Below are 25,658 nucleotides of genomic sequence, written 5' to 3' on the forward strand. Positions count from 1 at the left end.
AAAAGTATTAAAAAATAATTTAAAATTAAATTTAATAAATTTTAATCATAAAAATATTAAAATAATAAAATTATTTTTTTAAATTATTTTTTTTAATCTAATATAAAATGATACTTTTTTATTCAAAAAATAATTTTAACCCTCTAAACATAATAACAAATAGAGATTTTTATTTAGAAATGAAGTTTTTTTAGGAAATATAAGATTTTCCAAAATTTTTTCTCTTTTTTTAATATTTCACCTTTCATTACTTTATAAAAATGTCGTGCATTTTATTTAAATATTTTATTATAATTATTTATTTAAAATAAAATAAAATTATTTTAATTTAAAAAAATTTAAATTTTACAAAATTATATATCTTATCATATAAATTTTGTTTAAATTAATTTATTTTATAAAATAATTATTTTTAAAAAATTTCTTAAATGTTTTTTGTATAGAAAAAAATATTTTTTTTTTATTTTTTAAAATAATATTTAAAAAATATATGTTATAATCATATATACTTGAAGTGTATTGATATTGCGGCTAACATAGCATTCGGATGGCAGAATTCCATCCTTGTGTTCAACGGTTGGAGGGTGTCTCTCTCCATAAGCAGCAGGAAAGCCATTGATTTTCCTACAATACAATGAGACCTCCTGTCTTTTGGGGAAGCCATATCTCAAAGCGTCCAACCAATTCTCCTTCTTTTTCTCCGAGAGGTCTAAGGAAAAATCTCTCATTTTCTCTGCCCTCCCAAAAAATTATGGCTTCTTTCAACAAATTTTTTCTTCTTTGGCTGAATCCTGTCTCCCTTTGGGTCCTTCGATTCTATTGAAGGACCCTTTCTCTACCCACCTCTCCCTTTCCCTTCTCCAGCTTTTCCTATGTTCTTCTTCTTTTTAGCAAGGCAATTCACATTTTCTGGCCTCTGCAAGTCCTTGTTGATGTTGCTGCTGCTGCTGCTGCATAATAGGATCAAGAAATGAATTGCTTTCCGTGCTTCCAATCACAGAAAAGCAGGAAATCGCTTGCCAAGAGAGAGAATGGATCGTCTGCTAGTCATAGCACTGACACCAAATCCGTTGGTATGTTAGCATTCATATACATGCTTAATTTTCATCCCTACCTCGGTTGCTTCTTTTAACATATCAAATACGTGAGGAAGGCAATTCCTTTATTATAAGACAGTCACTTGATTATTTAGTTGTCTAACGGCTAATGCGCCACTAGACGATTCATAGGATGGCAAAAATCTTGTAGTCGATTTATTGTTTCTTCCTGACGCATTTCATCAATCAAGTATTACCCAAGATAATTCGAACCCGAAACCACATTGTGATGTTGGACCTGTAAAAGCTTCAAAATGTTCATTGCTGCAACTGAACCCTGAATCATCGTTGTGTTTTTCTTTGTGCAGAATCTAGGAGGCAAAAACCGGGAGATGAAAACAGAAAAGGGGAAGCTAACCAAGTAGACACTGAAAATATTGCAGCACAAGCATTGACCTTTCGTGAGGTAGCTACTGCAACAAAAAACTTCCGTCAGGAATGTTTGTTGGGTGAAGGTGGATTTGGAAAAGTTTTTAAAGGGACACTAGCTTCAACTGGGCAGGTTTTAGAATATTTCAACTTCCTCAAGCTTTTTCTATTCCTTCTAAATTGATCATTAGAAGCTTGTATTTTGATCACATTTCAGTTTTGTTTAGGTAGTGGCTGTAAAGCAGCTTGACAGGAGTGGACTGCAAGGGAACAAGGAATTCCTAGTTGAGGTTCTGATGCTAAGTCTTCTACACCATCCAAATCTTGTTGATCTTGTCGGGTATTGTGCTGATGGGGATCAGCGGTTTTTGGTTTATAACTTCATTTCAGGAGGTTCTTTACAAGATCATCTCCTTGGTAATCTTTTTGCCTGTACTTGGAGCTGGAGTTATTTATATTATAATCAGTATTACTTGTTTTGTTGTTCTGTTAAGTTTGCTTTTTTTTTTTTTTGTCTGTAAAAATTAGATAGTTTGTCAAGAATCACTTAATTTAATTGCAGATGTATCACCAGAAAAAAAGACACTAGATTGGTTTACCAGAATGAAAATAGCATTTGGTGCTGCTAAAGGCCTAGAGTACCTGCATGATAAGGCCAATCCTCCTGTTATATTTGGCGATTTGAAACCCACAAACATCTTGTTGGATGAAGATTTTATCCCAAAGCTATCAGATTTTGGACTTCTTACGCTTGGCCCTGCTGGGGACAAGATGAATATACCAGGATCAAGGTTGATGGGAACCTATGGTTATAGTTCTCCAGAATATTCGAGAGGAGGTGAATTGACATTGAAATCAGATGTATACAGTTTTGGAGTTATTTTACTAGAGCTCATCACTGGAAGAAGAGCTATAGACACCACAAAACCAATCGATGAGCAAAATCTAGTTGCTTGGGTAAGTGATATATATGGTTTTAGCTTTCGTAATTATGTTAAAACATTTTGTTAACAAAATATTATAACTTGATTGCGTCCTTTGAGCTTCCATGATAATGCCTATCCTTTTGTTTTATGCTTGTCATCAAATAGGCACAACCCATATTCCGGGACCCAAAAAGATTTCCTGATATGGCAGATCCAGTTCTTAACAAGCAATTTCCAGAAAAAGATTTGAATCAGGCAGTTGCAATAGCAGCAATGTGTCTGCAAGAGGAATCAGCAGCCCGTCCCCTGATGAGTGATGTTGTAACGGCTTTAAGTTTCCTTTCAGTGGCCAGTGATGACAGCAACCCTTCTGCTCCAGCCCCTTCAATCCCACCTTCAGAGTAAATTAGTCATGACCCAACAGAAACATGAAGCTGATGTCTGTTGATAGCTCAGAATCAAGTGATGAGGATAGAGACAGTGGTGATAGTAAAGATAGCAGAAAATGAAGCAAGAACAGCAGAAGATCAATGGAAGAGAGTGTTTCTTCAAGCCACAAGAGCAGCAAGAAAATGCGGGATAAAGATGCTTCTCTAAGCTGCAAGAACGGCAGTTGATCACATTATGAAAGTGCTTCTTTATGTCACAATAGCAGGAGGGAGTCACAGTATCTTAATGCCTCTAGCAACAAAAGCAGCAGGGAATCTAACGAGGGAAGTGTTTCTGCAAGCAAGAATAGCAGCAGCAACATTGATTCACATGATGGAACTGTATCATTAAGTCATAGGAGTGTTTCTGGTGAAGATTGTTAACATTTCATCTGTCTATAACAGCAGCAGGGAGTCACAAAATAGAATTGTTCTTTTTTAGATCACATTAACATAAGGAGATCAGACGATGAATTTTGTATTCATCAAGAAGATCTTAATCTGATCACCAGCATCATTCTGCACACAAAATTTGCGTGGCTAGCATAATTCTTAGCTTTTTCCAGAAATATATCTCCATTAAGATCCTTTTCTCTCAGTTTTTTTTGTCTCCTAACCTTTTTTTTTGTTTTTAATTTTGTTCAGTATGCATTAAATATAAAATATTCTGAATAAAAATCAATTTGTCCCCTTAAACTAACCATATTTGATAGAAGGTTAAAAATTCAAAGCTTAAGACTAAAAAATGCATGACTATTAATGGGATGAAAAGTTAATATAATCTTATTTAGGCATTTAAACAACTTCGTTAACCTCGTATCAAACGGCCCAATCTAAAGTAGTAAATTAAAGCTAGTTAAATTCAAACTACTGAGTGTATGGTGGTTTTTTTTAATTTTATACAATAAAAAAATTACCTATTTATCATCATTAAAGTTTATACACATTAAAAATTAATAGATTCACAAAAATAAAAGTAAAAATTTCAAAACAAAAATATGGACTAACATATGTTGTATACTAATTTTTATATATCAAACTCAGTTATATATATATATATATATATATATATACCATCTCGTTAAATGTGTGTTGTTTGCAATAAGTAATTCCTCCGTATGAAAGAATTGACTTTGGGTTGCTGCTTGGGTTCTTGGTGAACTTTGAAATCAAAGTTCCATGCCAGGGATCAATTGAGAATGGTTTCTTAGAAGAGCCATGCTCATGAGGAGACTTGATTAATGATTCTTCACTGTAGAATGGATCATGGTACTGTGTATTTCTAACAACACACTTGGGGAATATGGAATCTTTGGCCGGTCTTCGATCTTGCAATCTACTTTAGTTCGTGTCGGCTACGTAGTATGATTCTGCTGCTTCCTAAGTTGATGGATTCCCTCAACTAAAGAGTCCAACGAAGCTAGTTGCAGGAGTGGAGGGTCCTGATTCTGGTATCTGTTTCTTTGCAGCAATGGAGTGGAACAATGCAAAAGACAACTCCAGGCTTCAAAAGCGACTCAGGCCGGACCACAATCCTGGGAAACCTGACACACATCCGGACGTCCTCATCAGCTGTTATCAGACTCTCATGAATCTATATGAAGCCTCCAGGGGTGCACCAGTTTGAGGACCCTACCATTCTTGAAATCTTTAACCACTCTCATTGTCACTGCAAATGCTTGGGACTCTGTATCCATAGGCTTCCATTTTCATAATCTCATATTAAATATGAAAAATCGAGTAAATTCCAATTCCCTCCTCATCAACTGCATTCTTTTGGGACAACACTGCCTTTCGCAACAAACATTTCAATCATTAGACTACGAACCATAATTTTGATATCTTAGGCTATACCAAGATTTTAAAATTAGACTTGATAAACTAGATACAATAGTATTATAAAAGAAAATTAGATTCTGTGGCGAACAACGAATCACAAATTCAGCATCCCATAATAGGATTTCTTTTTTTTTTTTCTTCTAATATTTTCAGAACAAAAGAAGCAGGTGACTGATTATCGACATTTTACCTTGCATATTACTGGCAAAGCAAAACTAGACGCCTAAAATTAAGAGAAGAACATCAGAATATGCTCCAAGATACATGCCAAACTTTAGCATAAATCTTTTAATACATTCCTCTAGAGAAGTTGTATAAACATTTCAGTTTGTCTCATCTCCCACTCAGAAAAGGACTTTCAAATTATGCATATACTGCTAGTCGCCAGAGAACTACTACATCCACATGGGTCAGAACTTGTTTACAAAATGCTAACTACAAAACTGTACAAATGAACAAATTTGAGAAAACTGAAGTCTCTTACCTATGTAACCTCAAAACTAGGGTCTAGCACCATGATCATCAGATATCGTCTCTTCAGAAGATGCATCGCTATCAACAATGATCAAGTTGTCGAGTTTATTGACAAGACCTAAAGAACTGCACATGTCAGACTTTCCATATCTCATTTCCAAGGAGACATTGGACGGATGAGCACTACCTGATGGCTGTAGCTCATTTGCCCTTGCACCACCAAAATTGCCATCTGTCCTATTCCTCATGCCACTGAAGAGTAGCTCGCTAGGATCTGGATGTGGTTTGATAACCCGCATTGCCCGTGAATGAGAAATAGATGAAAAACCAGGGAGTAGAGCTGCTTCCATTGGCCTTGGCAGAGGAGTATTTACTACTTCTCTTAGCCAGTGAGGCAAATTACCTTTGGACGCCAAAGCAGTGAAAGGTCTATTATTTAGTAACGGATCACACCTTGGCACAGTCATACACCCCAAATGATCATATGATTCCTTGCCATACATTTCACCCTCAAAATCTGAATATGATGCACTCCTTGGGTAAGTAGCAGGTCTATGAAGCTGTTTAGTACTTTCAACACCAGCAAAGTTGACACGCTGCCTCTTTGAGCTGTTGCTAGTTCTGTGATCATATACATCTCCTAGTGAGAGTCTAGTTTCCTCAGTTGCATTTTCTCTCCACATTCCAGTCTTTGTGCACATGTACCGAACATTATTGTCCAAAGAAATATCATGCGGTATTGGAGACTTGAATTGTAAAACACGACTGCCATTCAGCAGTTTAGTTTGCTCCTCCTCCCACTGCTCACAAAGGTCCCTCGCTGTTCTCCAAGAAGAAAAATGGAGTCTTGGATCCCTTAACATAGCATGCCAGTTGTCTCTTCCATGTCTCCTCACACCTATCCAAAGAGAATCAAGTTCTTCTTCAGACCACAAAGTAGTATATGACTTACACTTGTCTTGAAAACCACCCTTTGCATTCAAAGCACTTGCTCGAATTACAATACTATCGAGCATAAGCTTATGCCTCAGCAATGAAGCTGCGTGGCTAGATGAAGATTGAGGAAGTGCATCTTGAACAAAGTCTCTGATTTTACTGTCAGAGTTCCACATTCGTGATGTGATGGAGCACTTTTTTGAAGAATAGTTGCCCATATTAGACTCTGTTGGCAGGGATAAGCCCAAATCTAATAGAGAACCACATGAAGTCTGTCTCATCTGATTATTGTCACTTTGAAACCTAAGAGATTTACTTTCTTCCAAAACCATGCAAGTAGTTACTTCTGGCTTTGCAGTTGCTAGGTGGAAACTGTTGCCTTTTTCTTCAGAAAATAGCTGGAATTAATTTAAAGGAAAAAATCATGACACAGGAAGTCATATAATTTACAGGACAGAAATCTTAATTCTTGAAGATACCAAGGAAACTAATATAGAACAATAATTAGTATAATAATACAATAATTGCAGCAAAGAGATGACAATCAAAACTGACATATGTATACAGTGAGATACAGCTTACCTGCAAACATTTGTTTTTTGATGCATTGTCCATGGAAAACCGATGACAAGCTACATCATCATCTTTTGAGTTGACACCAGCTTCTTCCACTGAAGTAGATGTATCACTAGGTGCCCTTGTTGAGTGAACTGGTGAGACATCCCCCACTCTCTTATGCTTGCCTTGCAATAGTTCAGGAGGGGTCACTTGATCTAAAACAGTAGTATGACTTCTACTTGTGGAGTCTGTTGAGCCTCGAAGAGATTCTGAAGCACCATGAACAGGATCCTTTTGACATCCCAAAGCCAGATCAATATCATGGTCCAATGTACCACATGAATCTGCAAAAAAAATAAAAAAAAGGCTAAATTAATAAATGAAAAGATGAAACTTTGAACTTACGCCCTTTTCTAGGATATTTAAACACAATGTACCAGGAGTAAGAGACAGATCCAAATAGGGTTGCTTTCCTTCTTTTGTGTCATCAGGAACTATTGTTGTTTTCACAATATCACTTGACAAAATTTTAGATCCTTCTTCACATTTAGTGTTTTCCAACTCTGTTTCTATGACTATAGCTTCACAAGGATCTTTAGCTGCATCATTTAATGAGATCTGTAAATTGCCCAGAATAGTTTCTACGGTGTCCGTATCAACTTTGAAAATCTTCCTTTTGCTGCTGATAGGTGAGCTATCCTTGGATGTGCTTTTAGAACCGTGAGATACTTCTTCCTCACAAGTCCAACTGCTTGAAAAATAATTGATATGCTACATAACATTAAAATTCCAATTTGAGTAACAAATAACTAAGGTAATGTCAACTTACAACTTAGTTTCCGGAGCAGAATCTACTCGAATGTCTGCACAATCAACAGCTTGTATCTGTCACAAATTAAGTAAAAGCATGAGTGACTGCCATAGACAGAAAACTATATCTAGTTTTTGATATGCATTAACAACTAAACTTCGAGAACAGTACTATCAAGTCCATCCATTGCCAAAGAGAATGAGATTCAACTCAACTCAACTAAGCCTTTATCCAAAAAATTTGGGATTGGCTATATGGATTCTTTTTCTCTACTCTAAACGATTTTGGGTTAAGTCTTCGAAAATGTGTAATGCTTCTAAGTCATGTTGTACTACTCTCATCCAAATCAGTTTAGGTCTACCTCTACTTTTCTTTCTATCCTCTAACCTAATGTGCTGTACTTGTCTAACTGGAGTCTCTGCATGTCTACGCTTCACATGACCAAATCACCTTAATCTCCCTTCTCTCAACTCATTCTCAATTGACACCACTCCTACCTTTTCTCTAATACTCTCATTACGGACTTTATCTAGTCTAGTATGGCAACTCATCCACCTTAACATTCTCATCTTCGCAACTCTTATCTTAGACACATACGACTCCTTTAGTGCCTAACACTCACTACCATGTAACATGGCCGGTCGTATAGCTGTACGGTAAAATTTTCCTTTCAATTTACTGGGAATTTTGCGATCACATAAAACTCCCATGGCACGTCTTCACTTCAACCATTCGGCTTTAATCCTATAACTAACATCTTCCTCACATCCCCCATCTACTTGAAGGATTAAGCCGAGATATTTAAAGAGCCGAGATATTTAAAGTGATTACTTTGGGGCAGTATTACTCTATCCAAACTAACTCCTTCCCTATCACCAGTTTGGCTTTCACAAAATTTGCAATGTATGTATTTTGTCTTCGTTCTACTTAACTTAAAGCCCTTTGACTCTAGAGTGCTTCTCCAAAGCTCTAGCTTTCTATTGACTATTTTTCGTGTCTCATCTATCAGAGTTATATCATCCGCAAATCTCAAGCACAAGGGATACTCTCTTGTATATGTTTCGTCAATTCATCCAAAACTAACATAAAAAGGTAAAGGCTTACAACTGAACCTTGGTGTAATCGAACTGAGATAGGAAAATCTCTTGTGTCCCCTACCACTGTGCGCACAATAGTAGTTGCTCCTTCATACATATCCTTCAACACTTGTATGTATCTAATAGATAACATTTTTTGTTCTAACACTCTCCATAAGATATCTCTTGGAACACTATCATAAGCCTTCTCCAAATCGAGAAAAACCATGTGTAGATCTTTCTTCACATCTCTATATTTCTCCATCAAGCTTATAATGAGAAAGATTGCTTCCATAGTTGAACGACCGAGTTTGAAGTCAAATTGATTGGGAGAGATAGAAGTGTCCTGATGTACTCTATGTTCCACAACTTCATAGTATGGCTCATGAGTTTAATTTCCCTATAGTTTGAGCAACTCTGTATATCTCCCTTATTTTTAAAAATAAATATTAAAATACTCCTCCATTCATCAAACATTTTCTTTAAGTTTAGAATCTTATTAAACAATTTAGTTAACCATGCCACTCCCACATCTCCCAAACACTTCCACACTTCAATTGGTATTCCATCAAGTCCACAGGCTTTACCTACTTTCATTCTATTAAGTGCTTCCTTTACTTCTAAAAATTTAATCCTTCTAGTATAATTCATATTCTTTTCTATTGCTATGTAGTCTATATTTCCGCTATTACCACTTTGACTATCATTAAAGAGATCATCAAAATAATTTCTCCATCTTTCTTTAATGTCCTCATCTTTCACCAACACTTTTCCTTCTTTATCCTTAATGCACCTAACTTGATTGAGATCTTGACATATCTTTTCTATCCTCCTTGCTAATCTATAAATATCTTTCTTATCTTCTTTAGTTCCAAGTTTCTCATATAACTTTTCAAAGGCCTGCGCTCTTACTTGACTAACTGCTTTTTTTGACTCTTTCTTTGCTATCTTGTACTGTTCATATGCCTCATTATTATCACACTTAGGTAATTTCTTATATCATTCTCTCTTTCTCTTCACTGCCTTTTGTATTTTCTCATTCCACCACCATCTCTCTTTTGAGGGTGGTCCATGCCCTCTAGACTCTCCAAGTACTTTTCTGGCTACTTCTCTAATCTTTGATGTCATATGTATCCACATACCATTGGCATCCACATCCAGCTTCCATGCTTTGGACTCGAGAAACTCATTTTTGAACTTCACTTGCTTTACTCCTTTGAACTCCCACCACGTTGTTCGAGCTACACTATTTTTTCTAATCTTACTTGAATTATTCTTAAACTTGACATCCAAGACTACCAACCGATGCTGACTTGTTAAAGCAAAGAGAGGTTGTGTTTCATAGATTTAGTCCAGTACTAGTTTCTAAAGAATGTTCAAGATTTAATGAAGAAAAGTTTTTTTCATAGGGAAAAGAAAAAAAATTGTTGAGCATTGCTAATCAGTCTGGATCGATTGCAACTACAGTACACAAGTTAGAAATAAATAAAAAGAATAATTTCTTCACTCCTTCAATAAAATAATTTAACACTCATTAGAATTTGTAGTCGTATTGTAGATATTTTATACTTATATTTTAACATAGAATGCAAAAATAGCATAAATTTGTATCTTAATATTTTTAATAAACCAAAAAACGGGGTACATTCTTGCCTTTTAAGTAGTGAAATGAATATGAAGAAATGACTGATAATATTGTTGGGTTCTAAATGTTACAAGAACAATGATAACAGCTACATTTATAACAATGAATCATTAATTACCTTTATAGTTTTGCATGTTAGAACCATCATTTTCTAGATGTTAAGAACCAGAACAATTCAAGATAACTAAGAAAAATGCTATTCAGAGAGAAAGAGGATATACATTATCTTGATTTTGATGAAACACATTCCTTGAATCTGCATCCACCCTAGGCAGCTCCAAATCAATTGAATTATCTCCCAAGGGGACTTTAAGAGAAGCTGCATCATCAGTAATTTTACTGCATTTGGTGCGAAATGAACAATTTTTCTCCTCAAGAAATGAACTTTTTATATCATCCTCGGTCTCATCTTTTTTTCTTTTACATCTTCGAGAAAAAGTAATTAACGGAACACTCAACTTGCTTGGCCCATCTGAATAGCCAGGACTATCAGTGGACTTGTCTTTAGAGAGTGTACCAGTGCCTTCAGTGTTGGATGCTTTCAGAAAACATGAACCAGTTTCACATACAGCAAAGCAACTACTTTCTAAGGATGATTTTGAGCTGATAAAATCTGAACTCTGTCCAGTGTTGATCCCTGTTGACTGGGAACTTAATTTCTCTGAACATGAACAAACTTGAACATGATGCGATTTACTTTTCAAGGATATCCCCAGATAAGGAGGTGCCTCTGTGTCTTTCCCAGAGGTTCCCTCACCAAGAGTCCCCATAACAGGTGATTTACAAGAACTAACGGTCATTAGTTTCTTATCAGATCCCCCAAAGTGTTTTGTTGCTTCCAGTCTGCTTGATTTTTGGATTGGCTGAAGAATAGAAGAATCTTGTAATTTACAACCACAGCTCACCCTTTCCCTGTTTAGAAGATGCTTTGACTATGCACATGTGCATGTGTGAGAATAGAGAGAGAGGAAAAGAGAAGTCGGGAAGGGGGAAGAGAACTATTCATTAGATAATAATAATAATAATAATAATAATAATAATAATAATAATAATAATAATAATAATAATTTATGCTGTTAACTGAGAGTTGATGGTAATTTTTTTCACTTTCTCTTCATTGACAGTTTGGAATACCTTAAGCAACCTATCAAGGCAGTCATGATGATAAGGTTGATTGCAGTCTTTGCACTGCAGCAGGTTGCCTCTGACACCACATACAACACATCCAGGAAATATCTGCGGAAAAGTTGGGAAATGAATAGAGCAAACAAATGAGATAGAACTTGAAAAGATAAAGGCATTTATATTTGTCAAAAACATTAAGAACACACGTCTTCACAGAAATTGAAAAACTATAATCCATAAGAATAAGAGTACAAATCAATGGATCAATATTTTCAAGCTAATTATGCTAAAAATTTTGAGAAGCCTTTTTGAAACAAGATACTGTGAAAGCAATGAAGCCAAAATGGTAGAACCTCATTGAAACCTTAATTCATGTCTCTATGTGTAAGCATAAAGTCTTCATGGTCACTAAAGGCTTTGCTCTCATCTCTTACCTAATTGTTTAGTGAAAATAGTTACTTGGATCCCCTGAAGAAATTCCAAAGGGATGAAAGGCTAATATTTTTAATCCTAGTTATGCAATTGCATGATAGTGGCTCTTCTTTGCACTTTTGGAAGCTGCTATATATCTTCTAAGGCTCCTAAACACCCACTTAAAACTCTTTTAGTCCTATTGAAAATGGGATCATTACATGGACTCCTTATATCCAGAGGAAAAACAGTGATATTCAAGACCTTAGGTATTCTAGTATCATGGAAAATTTTGATTGTCCATTTGTAATTTCAAGCCACCTCTCTCTACTCATATTCCCTTTGGTTTCCCCTTGTATACATTGGCTATATACATGGGTCCAATCATGTTCTGACGAAGCTTTGTGATGACAGTCTTTATCTAATATCTAATCTCCAGAATCTTATTTTCTTGATTTTAGCTACCAAGAGACATTTTAATAATCTCCTTTTACTTTCATTTATCTGATATAATGTGCCATTATTTTCCTTCTTTACAGATAAGACATATTTTAAGTTTCATCTCTTTTTCAATAATAAAAAATTTCCTCAAACTTCGATACTAGATCATCAAACCCCTAGACCAACCAATATTAAACAGAATATGTCATTTGAAGCATTGCATGGAAAGTGTCATATGTCAAGGTCGCAGTTAGCTTTTATACATAAAGAAGGAGCTTGTAATATTTTAAGACCAAAACATATTGTATGAAATTGTTATAGAAACAACAAAATAACTAGCATCTCTTAAAATTTATTAAAAGCACCAGGTAACGACATATTCATTGATAATGTTGTCAAGTTTAGGGAAACTTACTCACCAATGAATTTCTTTCCTGAATTTCTGATTTGTGCTCATCACTTGGTGCATTATGCTTGTCTGAAGCAGTCACAGAAGTGTCACATGGTCCTTCACAATGTGAATTATGGCACCCATTTTCATGTGCAATGCCAGTTCTAGATAATGGCAGCTTTCGCTTGTATGTCAGATAAACCTTGCTATTAGGCATTTTCAACTGAGTCCACTATATAGTCATTCTATCATTCCCCATTCATCTGCAAATATTCAAGTTTTAACCGAATTATAAAGGGGTGATTATAGAACACCACCCCCCCCCCCCTCCCCCCCCAACAAAAAAAAAAAAAAATCTCGCAACGTGACTAAACAGTAAAGTAAGAAATGCTTCCATTAATGCGGCAACTTAAATATGATCAACTACCCACCGCGTCCTCTTTCTTGGAAAATTTATTTACACAAAATTTTATTTTCCTTTACCATTTTTTCCCAATGTTTAATCAGCAAGAAAATAAGCTTAAAACAATAATCAGTCAGATTTTTCAACAAATAAAAAAAACCCTCAAAAATCAAAGAAGAATACGAATAACGAATAAAAAACAATAAAGAACTAAATGGTTATGCATTCAAAGAAGTGTATATCCAACCAACCAACACTAGTACTGAAACTACAAAGCGAATGTTAAGCTACGAAATGGAGTATGATCAAACCAGAAAACACAAGTCACCGTGCAAATCAGAACAACACCGTGTAGCGGTTACCGGCGGTGAAGCGGTTGCGTTCTCCAACTTAGACTGACCAACTAAAAAGAAGAGAAAAGAGTCTCGCTTCTCTCACTGTATTCCAGAGCATTGAGAGCAATGAAAAAACTAGTATTAGCAATATAAAAAATCAAAAAGAAAGAGGAGAGAGAAAAGCAATGAACTGTGGGCTTTTCTTTTTGCCAGTCTCTGATATTAGTAATGAGAGAGAAGCATTTAATTGTCAGCGACTGAAACGAAACGTTTCTTTCCCTTTTCTCTCTGTCATTATCTACCAAAAGATTACATTGCTTCTCTGGCCCACCCTCCCTCGCTCACCTCAGCACTCTCACGTGTTAAATTTAGCACGTGCCAGAGCTGACATGGCAATGTAATGCACAGACGGGTGGTGCGCGTGGACTCAATCTGGTTGCCACGTCATCCAGTCGTTGGGTATTATTTGTAGCACGCTCGATGATGTGCGCGTTAGGGGGGAAGCATAGGTTACAACGCCAAGGGACATTGTTAATTGACGTTTTGAAGTGGGTCCCATTCCCATGGGGCACCTGCACGTGATGTTGTACTTAACAGAAACCAAGCGGAGCAGAGAGAGGGGGCGTTGCTTCTGCCCAGGTCCGCGACTCTATGATGATACTGATAGATTATAGAGTTCTTTTCTTGTTGGGCTAGAGTTTCAGCCCATACATTTTAGGCCCAAAATGTTTACGCGGTGAGCCTTTGGATAAGTTCTAGGGCAAATTATAGGGTTGGTAATTTTAGATACGATCTGCCAACACGACACAACACGATAAGAAAATATAAAGTTAGGGTTAGACTTATTCATATTCGTATCGAATTCCTGTCGATCTATTTATGACACGATTATAATCGTGTCGTGTCACGGGTTAACCGGCTAAATGAACTTTATACGTTTATGACACGATTTAATATTTATGTCATGTGTTGACCTGTGATCCATTTGACCCGCTATAACCCATGAAACCACTTATGTAGCGTGTAAAATGGGTTAAGTCGTATCAAACAGTGTTAAATGGGTTATTTCGTATTTAATGGATTGTTGAATACACCTAATACAATTTAATATTAATCGTGTTGTGTCGTGTCATGTAACCCGTATAATATAAGGATCGTGTTCGTGTTTAAATTTTTGATACGATTTGTTAATCATGTTGTGTTCCTGTCAACCTTAATAGTATTCGTGTCGCGTGTTGACACGACACGAACACGACCATCAACCCGAATTGTCACCCCTAGTAAATTATACATCAATTTCAATTTGTAATATGACTAGCCTAAGTTTACAAGTAATTGTGGTTCACCTAAATTGGAGGTGAAAATCAATGATAAAACCAACAGTTACGAGGTTTTTGTACATTTATATAATAAATTTTATTTCAATGTACTTAAATATTAAAATAATAGAAATATTCAAGATAGCACTTCTTTAAAATTATTATATAAATTAAAATTAAATTAATTAAAAAATATATTAAAGTGAAAGTGATGCTTAGCCTCAAAATTTTAACTGGATTTAATTAAGCCTTCTAATTAATCCCTAATTAAAGTAATGTGACAAGAATGTATTATAGATAGATGTTAAATTATTGAAAAAAATAATTTGAGAAAAATTATTTTATTATTTTTATGATTAAAATTTATCAAATTTAATTTTAAATTATTTCTTAATATCCTCAAACTTATATATTTAAAAAAATAATATTCTTAACAATAATTTCAATAATAAACTCTTCTTCTTTCAGTATCTTCTTTTGTTACTCCTTCCATCTCTCTTCCTTTTTCTTTCTAAAGCACAAATCGGTCAACTTTGAATTTCAAAAAACGCTTTGAATGCTGTCTTTATCTTGTACAATTCCTCTAGTTATTTGCTTCTTATTGATAATAGTTTGAAGATAAATCTGCAACAAGCAAGCATAATCACAGAATTTGGCCAGTTTTCTACCATTTCTCTTTAGACCTGCATTATGGAAATATATGCTTGCAGCACTAAACTCTTTTAGTTTCTAGAGAAAATTTTTTTCTCTTTGTTTCTTCTGTTCGAATCTCTCGCACTAGTTGAGTTTTTGCCGCCTGTCACGGATTTTCCTTGTCCTTTTCAGACAGGGGAGGTTTTTTTCACCGGCCTGACATGTGGGGTTACTCTCCCATCTCAAAATCCGGTATAAATTGGATGTGTGGTTTTTTAGGTAATTTTAATGCCACATCCCTCAATTTTAGTCATATTTTATTTATGTCACTTAATTTTAATTTATTATTAAAAAATTTAATTTTTTATTTTACTTAAAAAATATTTTTAACTTATAATAATAAATTTTTAAATATTTTTTTTAATTTATAACATGACGTCTATAAATATAATCTCTGTATTTTTTCATGAATTTTAAATTTTATTATTTAATATTAATATTTTATGATGAGTCTATATAATAATTAAAAAAATTAATATTTATTGAGTAAGTAAAAAGAGGAGGTAAAAATATAATTTTATTATTTTTTTAATATGTAAACCTGTTATAAGGATATTTATAAAATAAATTTAAAATTTAAAATTTTTTAATAATAAATTAAAATTAAAAAATAAAAATAAAATAAGAAATAAAATTTAGAAAAGACGTATAAAAATTATCTTTTTTTTAAGTTATGGTTCTTAAGGTTTATAATTTATAATTTATTTACTTTGTTATTTTCTATTTTGAAAGATATATTAAATAATTTATATATTTTTGTTTTATTTACCTTTTGATACTTTAATATTTAATGAGTTAATTTTAATTTTATTCAATTTTTATAATCTAAAAATTACAATTATAAAATTATTTTATTTTTTAAATATTAAACTATTTAATTGAGAATTTTAATTTAGATGAGATTAATTAAAATATTTTTTTTTAAATAAAAAATTGAATAATTAATTTCATGAAATAAAGTGACTAAAATAGTAATTTTATCACGATTTCAGTTCAAGAGACTGGAGAAAAAGTAGTCGTACGGGAATTGAACTTTTTGGCAAAACTGCTTTCTATTTCTTAACCAAGACGACTTTGGTCTGAACGGCCCTCAGCGTTCCACGTGGCAGCTTTTTAACTTAAGTGGCTTCTCTTTCAGGTGTCCATTCTGGATTCCTGGATGGCCCATCGATCGCTAGTGCGCTTTTTTCTGCGAAAACCAAGTTCTCCAAAATAAGAATCCAACGCAGGTGGATAGATACCTTTCCCATTGCTTCTTTCAAACTAATCCTCCCCTCCTTGCCTGCGTGTCATCCACGAGGGGGGATAGGATTCCAAATTCTGTTTCCATTTCGTTTCCACATGCATACTTTCTCTCCATCTGCTCCAGAGAAGATGGCGGAGTCGCCGGATAATCATCACCGACAGAGTTGTACCGGCGATTCGGTTGTTCGCGAAGTTGAAATCGCTGGCGAAAATGGTGTTGCCTTCAACTCTTCTGTTTTGTCTCTTTTTTCTTCTTCGGTTCCGCATTTTACGTTGCCATTTCGTGTGACCGACTTTCGCGTTGCCAAACGGCGACAGGCGTCGGATTTTATCGAGTCCGCGACTTCACCTGTGGTCCTCTGTGGGCCCCGGTGATCTGACGGCTGGGGAACGACGTAGAAACAATTGGTGTCTTTTAGCGGTACTCTTTCAATTGGTTAATTGAATGATTAGCTACAACCAGTATGTTAACCAAAATTAACCAAAACTGAAAGATCTAAACCCTTACTACAATTTGTTTCTACGCGATGCAATGAGCACTGAACAGATGCGAAACTTCAGTAAATATAAGATCTTCGTGTATCAGCTCCTTACAATTGCGTAATTTAGCGTAATGTCTATAACTTATTGACGTTCACGTAAACATTACGAAAAAAAATTCAAAATTTATGGTCATTTTCATTTATTCAATAGGAATACAGTTCTTAAAATGCGGGGCTATCTTTACTAAGATGATAATGGGATTAGGAAGGGATGCCCCCTAATGGTTCTGGCGATAGTTAGGGACTGCCTGGAATTGTTATTGTTGATTATTTTCAAGTTTGAAGTTCACCTTGTATCGGGGATTACTCTCTTCCTTGATTATTTTTAATTTTATGTATGTGCTAATTTGTTCATAAAGTAATCATGTGGCATTTTATTTCTAAATCTTCTCCACTCAGGGGTTATTGACAGTAGTTTGTTCAAACATAGCATGTCCGGAGAAACTTCAACTACTGGCAAACCGGATTCAGATTCCAGCCATCGGAGACAATCTGGTAGATATGGAGAGAGTTATAATCTAAGCATATTGGCAGCAAAACTATTTGATGATAAAATTCCTTTCAAAAAGAAGGTTTGTTACATATTGGCTATTTGCAATAATTTTTCTTTCGCCTAAATTATTGAGTGGAATACAGGGGATGTAAAACCTCTTGTCTTTCTATAACAAGACTGATATAAGTTTTCTGATACTTCCCACACAGTTGAAAGTCAATAGTTTGGTTGATCTGGGAAGCATTTGTATTGCAAATTACTTTTAATACATTTTCAATGTGAGAGGCTCTGCAATAGATGTGGTCAAGCCTGTATTATTGTCTTTTGTTTATGACAAAGCAACTTCTTTTTTTGTATAGACTTCTAAAGGTTGAATATTCAACTTATAGATCTGTAATGCACAAGCTGAATGGCATTAGTGAGTGGCATGGTTATGGGATAGTCTAAGAATCCATTTGTTGTTTCAGCTTTACAAGTCTGTCGAGATCATACGGGATTTCATATTATTACCTTCAGGGTTATCTGCTTTATCAATGTTTTCCTCATTATATGCTATTCCCTTTTATATTTAGTCCCATGGGATGGAAGCAATTATCATCACTGTAGTTTGTATGCTAGAGTTCACTTATTGAAATATTGATTTTCTTTTGGGTTGAATTTCATTTATGATATGCTCATATTATCTTATGAATATTCCACTTAATCATGTTTTGTAAATTTTTTTTGCCGCATCTTAATTAAGCGTCTGTGTTTTCATAATATTTAATAAAAAATTGCAGCTCAAATTACTTCCTCGATTTGCAAATGTTAAAGATGATGGGACCGTACAATTAGAGGTGCCCGGAGATATTAAACCATTAAGCCTGGATCTTGTCAAAGCTGTTCATGATGGATTTACTGATGAGGAACCTTGTGACATTGCTGAGCCTCCTGATTTACGTCCCTTGCAAATAGTAATGCTTATTGTTGGAACACGGGGAGATGTTCAACCATTTATTGCCATTGGAAAACGTCTACAGGTTTCATTCATTCTCTGGGTTTTACAAGTCATCTAGAAAAGTTTGGTAGCTATCTTGTTCCTCGATAACGAGTAGCATGTCCAATGCATAACAACTTGTTGCTTGTACATGCCATGACAGTATTTCATTAGCTATCTTAGGGCCATATACACGTCTAGGATTTTTATATCTGGCTGAGGCATTTTTCTAAGACTAGAGAAGCTGGTATCAAAAGAGGAGAGCTAGTCTTAAGGGATGAATGATTCTTTTTTGCTTTTGCTCCTTTTAAAATCATGTGGTATCAGACCATACCTGATTCTTCTATCTATGAGTTTTTGTTGCTTGTATTCTTCTGCAATGTGAGAGTTACAATTGTCCTCTTGATAGATTCAGATCTGCTTTGGAGTGGATGTGTTTAGAGATGTGAAAACCAAATTAGATAATGAAAAGATGTTTTCAATTGCGGCTGATGTCAATTTTCATGCTGACAATGTGAATTTGATAAAAATTCTTCTTTTTCTTCTTCTCTCTTATTTAAGAACTTATTCCTAGGACCATTGAATATGGCCAATTTGAGTTGATGAAGAATTGAATGTTTGCTTGCAGGAAGATGGTCATAGGGTTAGATTAGCAACTCACTCAAATTTCAAGGACTTTGTACTGACTGCTGGATTGGAGTTTTTCCCTCTAGGTGGAGATCCAAAAGTTCTTGCTGGCTGTAAGTATTACAGATTTTTCTTTTTTAAAGTGCTTTCTTTTGCTCACCTACTTCCGATTCTTCTGCTGTGCACTGCAAAATTTGTAGGTAAAAACATTTTGATCAATAACTACCCCAACTTTTATCTGATTATTTCTCTCTTTTATCCATGTTTGGTTATTTCACAAGAGGATGTGGATGAAGTCTGAGATGCAAATTTTGCTGTTCCCCACCCCCCCCCCCCCCCCCTCCCCTCCCTTCTCTCTCTTTTCATACTGTTTTTAGCTGATTCACTCAGTTCAAATAGATGAGGCATTTTCTTTAAGAAACTGGATTGATAATTGAATCTGATTAGAACTTGATGTCTCAGATATAGTTTTGAGTTTTAGTTTTTCAACATAAAATTTTCTTTTTGAGCACTGTACCATTGGGAAGCCCTTTCCACTGTTGAACTTATAGAGGTTGTTGCTTCACCTTTAATGGATTTTCAATATAATTTTTTTTTTCCTGCAGATATGGTCAAGAATAAAGGTTTCTTGCCATCTGCGCCTTCAGAAATACCTATTCAGAGGCATCAAATAAGGGAAATTATATTCTCCTTACTTCCTGCATGCGTGGAACCTGATCCTGAAACAAATGTTCAGTTTGAAGCAGATGCAATAATTGCCAATCCCCCAGCATATGGTTAGATCTCATTACATTTTTCCGTTCTTTTCTCCCTTGGATGTTCAGTATCTTGTTTTTGGGTCTGATTGATATATGAAACAATAGAAGGTAAGATTTAAGAAGCGAGAGAAGGTAAGAGAGCTAAATAAAAGGAAGAATGAAACTTTTGAGAATTTTATGATCTACTCTGTAATTCATCTTGGAAGTCTTTCTATTGGCTGTATGTTGGAATATATTATTTATTTTTTGGGGAACTTCTCAAAGATCATTTACATTCTTGTATGTACCTACAAGCCTTTTTTGTTAGTTGCTTCTTAGAGACCAAGGGTAACAATGCCGCAGAGCAGTACTCGTCATGGGATGTCTAGTAGCAGTATAAAAATATATGAAATTGGATTATTTTGGGATCAATTCATGTTACAGTCTTCTTGTATTAGCAGCTTTGGATTCTGGATCTAAACCAAGTGGAATGGAGGAAATGAGTCCATGTAGCTAGCTCTAACTAGTTTGGGATTAGTGTTTAGTTGGGCTTAGATGAGTTTAACCCTTCGTGGTCCTGATCACTGAAGCTTTTTCTGTCTTGTCTTTGTTTTTGCAATTCTAACACAGAAGATAATTGTACAGGACATACACATGTTGCAGAGAGGCTAAAAGTACCAATTCATATATTCTTCACAATGCCTTGGACGTAAGTCTTCTTTGATGGGGATAATATCTATCTTATGAATATTTTTGGATAAAAAGTTTTTATTTACAAGTGCATCAACAATTCTTTTTTAATATTTATGTATTGTGTGCACACGCATCCACCCACACACACATGCACACGTACGAGATTATTTTTTTAGTTATGAAATTAGTTTCAGGTAGTTAACTGTGGCCTGATTTGCTTTATTCCTGAATATGGAGTCATATTTCTGTTTTAAGTTGAATTGATATTGATATTTATTATCCTTGTCAGGCCTACTAGTGAATTTCCCCATCCTCTGTCTCGTGTTAAGCAACCAGTTGCTTATAAAGTGAGTATTTTATTTTTTTTCTGTTTAATCTTGATTATTTTGTTCATCTTGAATTTTATGTTGGATTGTTATTTCTATTTTAATTAACCTTTACCTCTTGCTACAGTTGTCATATCAAATTGTAGATTCAATGATTTGGCTCGGAATACGGGACATGGTTAATGAGTTTAGGAAGAAAAAGCTGAAGCTAAGACCTGTCACATATTTAAGTGGATACTATAACTCTCCTCTTGATCTGCCTTATGGGTATATATGGAGTCCTAGCCTTGTTCCCAAACCAAAAGGTTGTTTATTTATGCTGATAAGATGACATCCTAGATTTTATATTATGCATTGGTTTGATCACCAAGAATTCTCCTTTGAAGGATTAAACAGAGTTTCTATTTTTGCTTACTCTTTATTTTGTTGTTCTTAACTTCTTGGATGGTTGATTTGTCTACCAATTGTGCAGACTGGGGACCAAAGATTGATGTTGTTGGATTTTGCTTCCTTGACCTTGCATCAAATTATAAACCTCCTGATTCACTTGTGGAATGGCTAGAAGGTGGTGATCCACCCATCTATATTGGTTTTGGTAGCCTTGTGAGTTTCTTTTCCAGTTATGTAATCTAGACTTTATATCTACTCCTAAGTTAACCCCCAAAAAAATTAATGAGAGAATGAGTTATTGTTAGGATGCTTATTGTAATATCTTGCGTTGAGAAATATGTTCATTAATTGGAAAGTAGTAATTGGAAAATAGACGATAATCAAATGGTCATATTTGATTTGTTAAAATTGAAGTATTTATTCATAATTTTAGTAAATATGCTCATGTTTGCAACAGCCTCTTCAAGAACCAGAGAAGATGACCCAGATTATAGTTGCAGCATTGGAAGAGACTAGTCAAAGAGGCATCATTAACAAGGGCTGGGGTGGTCTTGGGAATTGTAAGTCTTGATTTGTATCTTAACCCTTGAAATTTGGAAAATATAGCATTTAATAGTTCTCCATAGGGGTTGTGCACAGTTCTTAGGGGTCCCGAACCGAACCGAAAAACCATACTGAATCGAACTTATTTTGATTTTTTTGATTTGGTTATAGTTCTTCACTAAGAATCAAACCAAAAATCGAATTTATACATATGTTTTTCTATGATTTTTTTAGATGTATTATATACTTCAATATAATTATATATATTTATATGTGTATGTTTAATTATGGATCAAATACAACCTAATATTATATTTCATTTCTTTATATTTTCTTAATAATCTTAGTTATAAATACATTAAATTATCTTATAATTCTTAATTATAAGTGTACTATTATACTATATATATGCTTTATTTATAATTATATTTGTATCTTATATGATATACTTGTACTACTATATTATATAATATGTTTAATTCTAAATTATATATGTTATCCCACATTGGTTTGAGATAAGGACTTTGTACTAAATATAATATTTGGGCAAATCTCCTCCCTTGAGCTAGCTTTTGAGGTAGAATTAGGCCCAGTTCTTTTTCACTCTATGCTATTAGAGCCAACCAAGGACTTTGATTTAAATATAAGAATTGGGTAAACCTATTCCGTTTGAGCTAGTTTTTGGAGTAGAGTCAAGTCTGATCCATTTTCTCTACAATATATGCAACTTATAGTTAAAAAGTACGTATTTTAAAAATAGCTAAAGATATAATATATGATATATATTGTGTATAATAATCTATTATGGAACTTAAATGTTAATTCAAGTATGACTTTTTATGAAAATAATTGTATAAATTTGTTTTAAGAACAGAGAATCAAACCGGAACTGAAGAAATGAGAACCATATCGAAATTTCGGTTCGATTCTGGTTCCATTCCTAGGCAGACCTTGAACTAGAACTAGAACTAAAACCGCACATCCCTAGTTTTCCATATGATGCTTGAGCTTTGAATTTGGATAGTGTTTACTTACTTGTCTTTTTTCCAGTGCCAGAACCAAAGAATTCTGTGTATTTACTGGACAATTGCCCTCATGACTGGTTGTTCCCAAGATGCAAGGCTGTGGTAAAACTTCACTGTTCATTTATTTTATCACAGCTGAAATAATATACATAGAAATGCATGTTTGCCTAATTACTTGATTTCTTGCTTCTTTCTTTGTCATTAAATTTTAATCAAATTGGTTCTTTTTTCCGATTGTTTCATCTTTGCTGAAATTAATTTTGATTTTCTAATAAACAACTAAATACTGAATACAATATGAAAGCAAAAACAAAGAGTTAGTACTTTCAAAAGCAAAGTCTACTCTTATTTTTGGCTTAAAATGGAAAATTTTCTGCAAAATCTTTAGACATTGTTACTGAATTTAATTGAAAAAGCAAAGATGAATGAGTGGCAAAGACAAGAGTCCATGTAGTGTGAGATAAACTTATTTGGGTTTAAACCAACTATTGCTAAAAAGTTAGAACTAACCAATTGGTTAGTTGGTCATCCACCCTTATAAGCCTTTTGAACTTATTGTAACCTTTAGATGTGAGACTCTTGATAGACATAATATCACAAACTATAATTTTCCCTCTGAATTTCAATTCACATCATCTCAATATCAATGCCATACAATTGATAATTTAATGCACAAAAAAAGTGTAATTTGAGGATGTCAACTATTATGCTGAGTTTAGGCTTTCAAATGACATATATCCTATGTTACATTTAGTACTTTTTCTTTTGCTCTTTTACATGAATGGTTTTATTATGCTGTTAGACTGAGGTGCAAAATGCCATTATTTTCAAAAGCTGGAATGGAAGCATTGACATCATATGAGCAGAGTTTTCTTTTTTCTGATTTTTTTAATTGAATAATTGATATGCTTATTGAAACCTAAATTTATCAGGTGCATCATGGTGGTGCTGGAACAACTGCTGCTGGTCTTAAAGCTGGGGTAAATTGATATACTTTTCTTGAAAATTAATGTTTGTATAAATTGTTTTGCTAATTTATGGTTGTTGATCTATTTTCCGCAACAGTGTCCTACAACCATTGTACCTTTCTTTGGGGACCAGCCTTTCTGGGGAGAGCGGGTTCATGCCAGAGGAGTAGGTCCTGCACCGATCCCGGTGGATGAGTTTTCACTTGCAAAGTTGGTTGATGCTATACGATTCATGCTAGATCCCAAGGTTGGCATGAATTGTTTTTCAAATGAGGGCATGAATTTCTTTCAAGTCAACTTTCTTATACTAGTTTATCATTGCGCTTTACATGTCTCTGCTGTTCATTGGGTATGCTAAGGTTTGGTTCTCATTATTTCTTTGCCTTTTTCGTGCTTAAAGTTGGATTAACCTTGCGCAAGGAAACAAGGACAGTCTGAATTATATTTATAAAAACCTTGTTATGACTTGGATTAACGCATAATGAAAAATTGAAAAGTAACTTGAAGATCAATACTTGTGTGCTATATTTGTTGAAGTCTGAGCTAATTGGGGTGCCTTCATACAGGTAAAAGAGCGTGCTATGGAGTTGGCCAAGGCCATGGAGAAGGAAGATGGGGTACAAGGTGCAGTAAATGCCTTCTATAAACATTTTCCTCGCTACAAGTTGGAACCCGAATCCGAGCCTAAGACTGCAACCTCAAAGTTTCGTTCCATACGAAGTTGTTTTGCTTGCCATTGATTTTCAGCTCTTTATCACATTATGAGAATAAATATACGTCGGCTTTGCGAAATTACTTTTTTGCTGTTTTGCCTTCGTTGATCATTTATTTGTTTATTTCGATTTAATTTTATACAACATGCGCGATCCAACACACAAGGAAATAACAAGGGTAATTATAACTAATGGTCATTTTTTTTTTTCTTAAAACTCATTCAACTTTAAATGAAGAATCATTAAAGTTAATATTAGCCGCTATTGTGGGTTTTCACGTTAACATGAGTTAATTTTCACACATGGTCATTCAATTTTTAAGTGTGTTTTTAAGTTGTCACTCAATTTTTTTTTCTAAAATCCCAAACTATCTCAATTTTAATTAGAATAAACCTAGATTCCCTATTAAATAGAATTGGACGTTTACCAGTTATCACAAATTAAAAAATATGTATATATATTTGTCTCTTCTCACATCTCTCTTAATTACACATAGTCCAGTCAAAAATTAATAAATTTTACATATATGTATATATATATATATATATATATACATATATGTAAAATTTATTAATTTTTGACTGGATATATATATATTAGAAATTTAAAATATATATAATTTATTAATTTGGTTATTTTAATATTTTTGCATACATTTTGAGATTATTTTAAAAGTTTTAAATTTAAATTTTTTACTGTTGAACTTGAGTGTGTCTAATATCATTTATTTGTAATTTGAAAGAATGAATTAAAATAATTGTGACAGTCTACAGAAAATATAATTATTTTAATTTATTCATCGAAATTACAAGTAAATAATATTACACTAAATACACTTATTCAATATAAAACTTTTAAAATAAATCTCAAAATATATTAAAAATATTAATGATATCCCAAAATATGTCCAAAATGGAGTGAATTGGACTAAAATAATTTTTCGGTTCTTGCTCAAAAACTCTGAAAAATTGTATCTTAGTTCAATATAGTTTTTTACTATAAAATGTGTGTGTGATACTGCTTAAATATAAAGTTGGCTTAAAAATATTCATTATACTAATCTGACAAGATATATTAGCACTCAGTAAAAATATCAGTAATCT

The 25,658-nt window shown here is 34.0% G+C and overlaps 2 protein-coding genes and 1 pseudogene across 10 annotated transcripts; 2 read left to right on the plus strand and 1 right to left on the minus strand.

Annotated features, from left to right (window-relative positions):
• The first annotated feature begins 582 nt into the window (after positions 1–582).
• LOC110644008 (probable serine/threonine-protein kinase PBL7) lies at positions 583–3,433 on the plus strand (annotated as a pseudogene).
• A 469-nt stretch (positions 3,434–3,902) lies between these two features.
• On the minus strand, positions 3,903–13,510 carry LOC110644007 (uncharacterized). 5 transcript variants are annotated; one of them, XM_058146954.1, is made up of 9 exons: positions 13,242–13,510; positions 12,556–12,790; positions 11,294–11,395; positions 10,381–11,091; positions 7,457–7,512; positions 7,065–7,375; positions 6,652–6,971; positions 5,144–6,467; positions 3,903–4,607 (listed from the first exon to the last, which is right to left on the minus strand). In XM_058146954.1, exons 2-8 carry the CDS (start codon positions 12,742–12,744, stop codon positions 5,160–5,162), a joined length of 2,997 nt encoding a protein of 998 aa, XP_058002937.1. In that variant the 5' UTR covers positions 12,745–12,790; positions 13,242–13,510; the 3' UTR covers positions 3,903–4,607; positions 5,144–5,159. The 5 variants fall into 5 exon arrangements, with proteins under 5 accessions (XP_058002937.1, XP_058002936.1, XP_058002938.1 ...); XM_058146953.1 differs by having other exon boundaries at positions 3,903–4,611; XM_058146955.1 differs by lacking the exon at positions 3,903–4,607 and having other exon boundaries at positions 4,911–6,467; positions 13,279–13,510.
• A 2,922-nt stretch (positions 13,511–16,432) lies between these two features.
• Positions 16,433–24,651, plus strand: LOC110644000 (sterol 3-beta-glucosyltransferase UGT80A2). Of its 5 annotated transcripts, none has more exons than XM_021796565.2 (14): positions 16,433–16,736; positions 17,464–17,636; positions 18,337–18,576; positions 19,162–19,273; positions 19,766–19,936; positions 20,543–20,606; positions 20,880–20,937; positions 21,044–21,221; positions 21,389–21,519; positions 21,764–21,866; positions 22,900–22,976; positions 23,807–23,854; positions 23,940–24,089; positions 24,409–24,651. In XM_021796565.2, the coding sequence occupies exons 1-14, from the start codon at positions 16,619–16,621 to the stop codon at positions 24,580–24,582; spliced, it is 1,797 nt and encodes a 598-aa protein (XP_021652257.2). In that variant the 5' UTR covers positions 16,433–16,618; the 3' UTR covers positions 24,583–24,651. The 5 variants fall into 5 exon arrangements, with proteins under 5 accessions (XP_021652257.2, XP_021652259.2, XP_021652258.2 ...); XM_021796567.2 differs by having other exon boundaries at positions 17,495–17,636; XM_021796566.2 differs by lacking the exon at positions 16,433–16,736 and adding an exon at positions 16,760–16,943.
• The last annotated feature ends 1,007 nt before the right edge of the window (positions 24,652–25,658 follow it).

This window comes from Hevea brasiliensis, chromosome 5 (genome assembly GCF_030052815.1).
Source record: "Hevea brasiliensis isolate MT/VB/25A 57/8 chromosome 5, ASM3005281v1, whole genome shotgun sequence".
In the NCBI taxonomy this organism is placed as follows: domain Eukaryota; kingdom Viridiplantae; phylum Streptophyta; class Magnoliopsida; order Malpighiales; family Euphorbiaceae; genus Hevea; species Hevea brasiliensis.

Coding starts and splice junctions, on each gene's coding strand:
- LOC110644000 (XM_021796565.2), top strand. CDS start 16,619: ATGCATACTTTCTCTCCATCTGCTCCAGAGAAGATGGCGGAGTCGCCG. Junction 17,637..18,336: donor AAATTCCTTTCAAAAAGAAG/GTTTGTTACATA, acceptor AAAAAATTGCAG/CTCAAATTACTTCCTCGATT. Junction 20,607..20,879: donor TTCTTCACAATGCCTTGGAC/GTAAGTCTTCTT, acceptor TATCCTTGTCAG/GCCTACTAGTGAATTTCCCC.
- LOC110644007 (XM_058146954.1), bottom strand. CDS start 12,744: ATGCCTAATAGCAAGGTTTATCTGACATACAAGCGAAAGCTGCCATTA. Junction 7,513..10,380: donor TTCATCAAAATCAAGATAAT/GTATATCCTCTT, acceptor AATTTGTGACAG/ATACAAGCTGTTGATTGTGC. Junction 6,972..7,064: donor GGATCTGTCTCTTACTCCTG/GTACATTGTGTT, acceptor TTTTTTTTGCAG/ATTCATGTGGTACATTGGAC.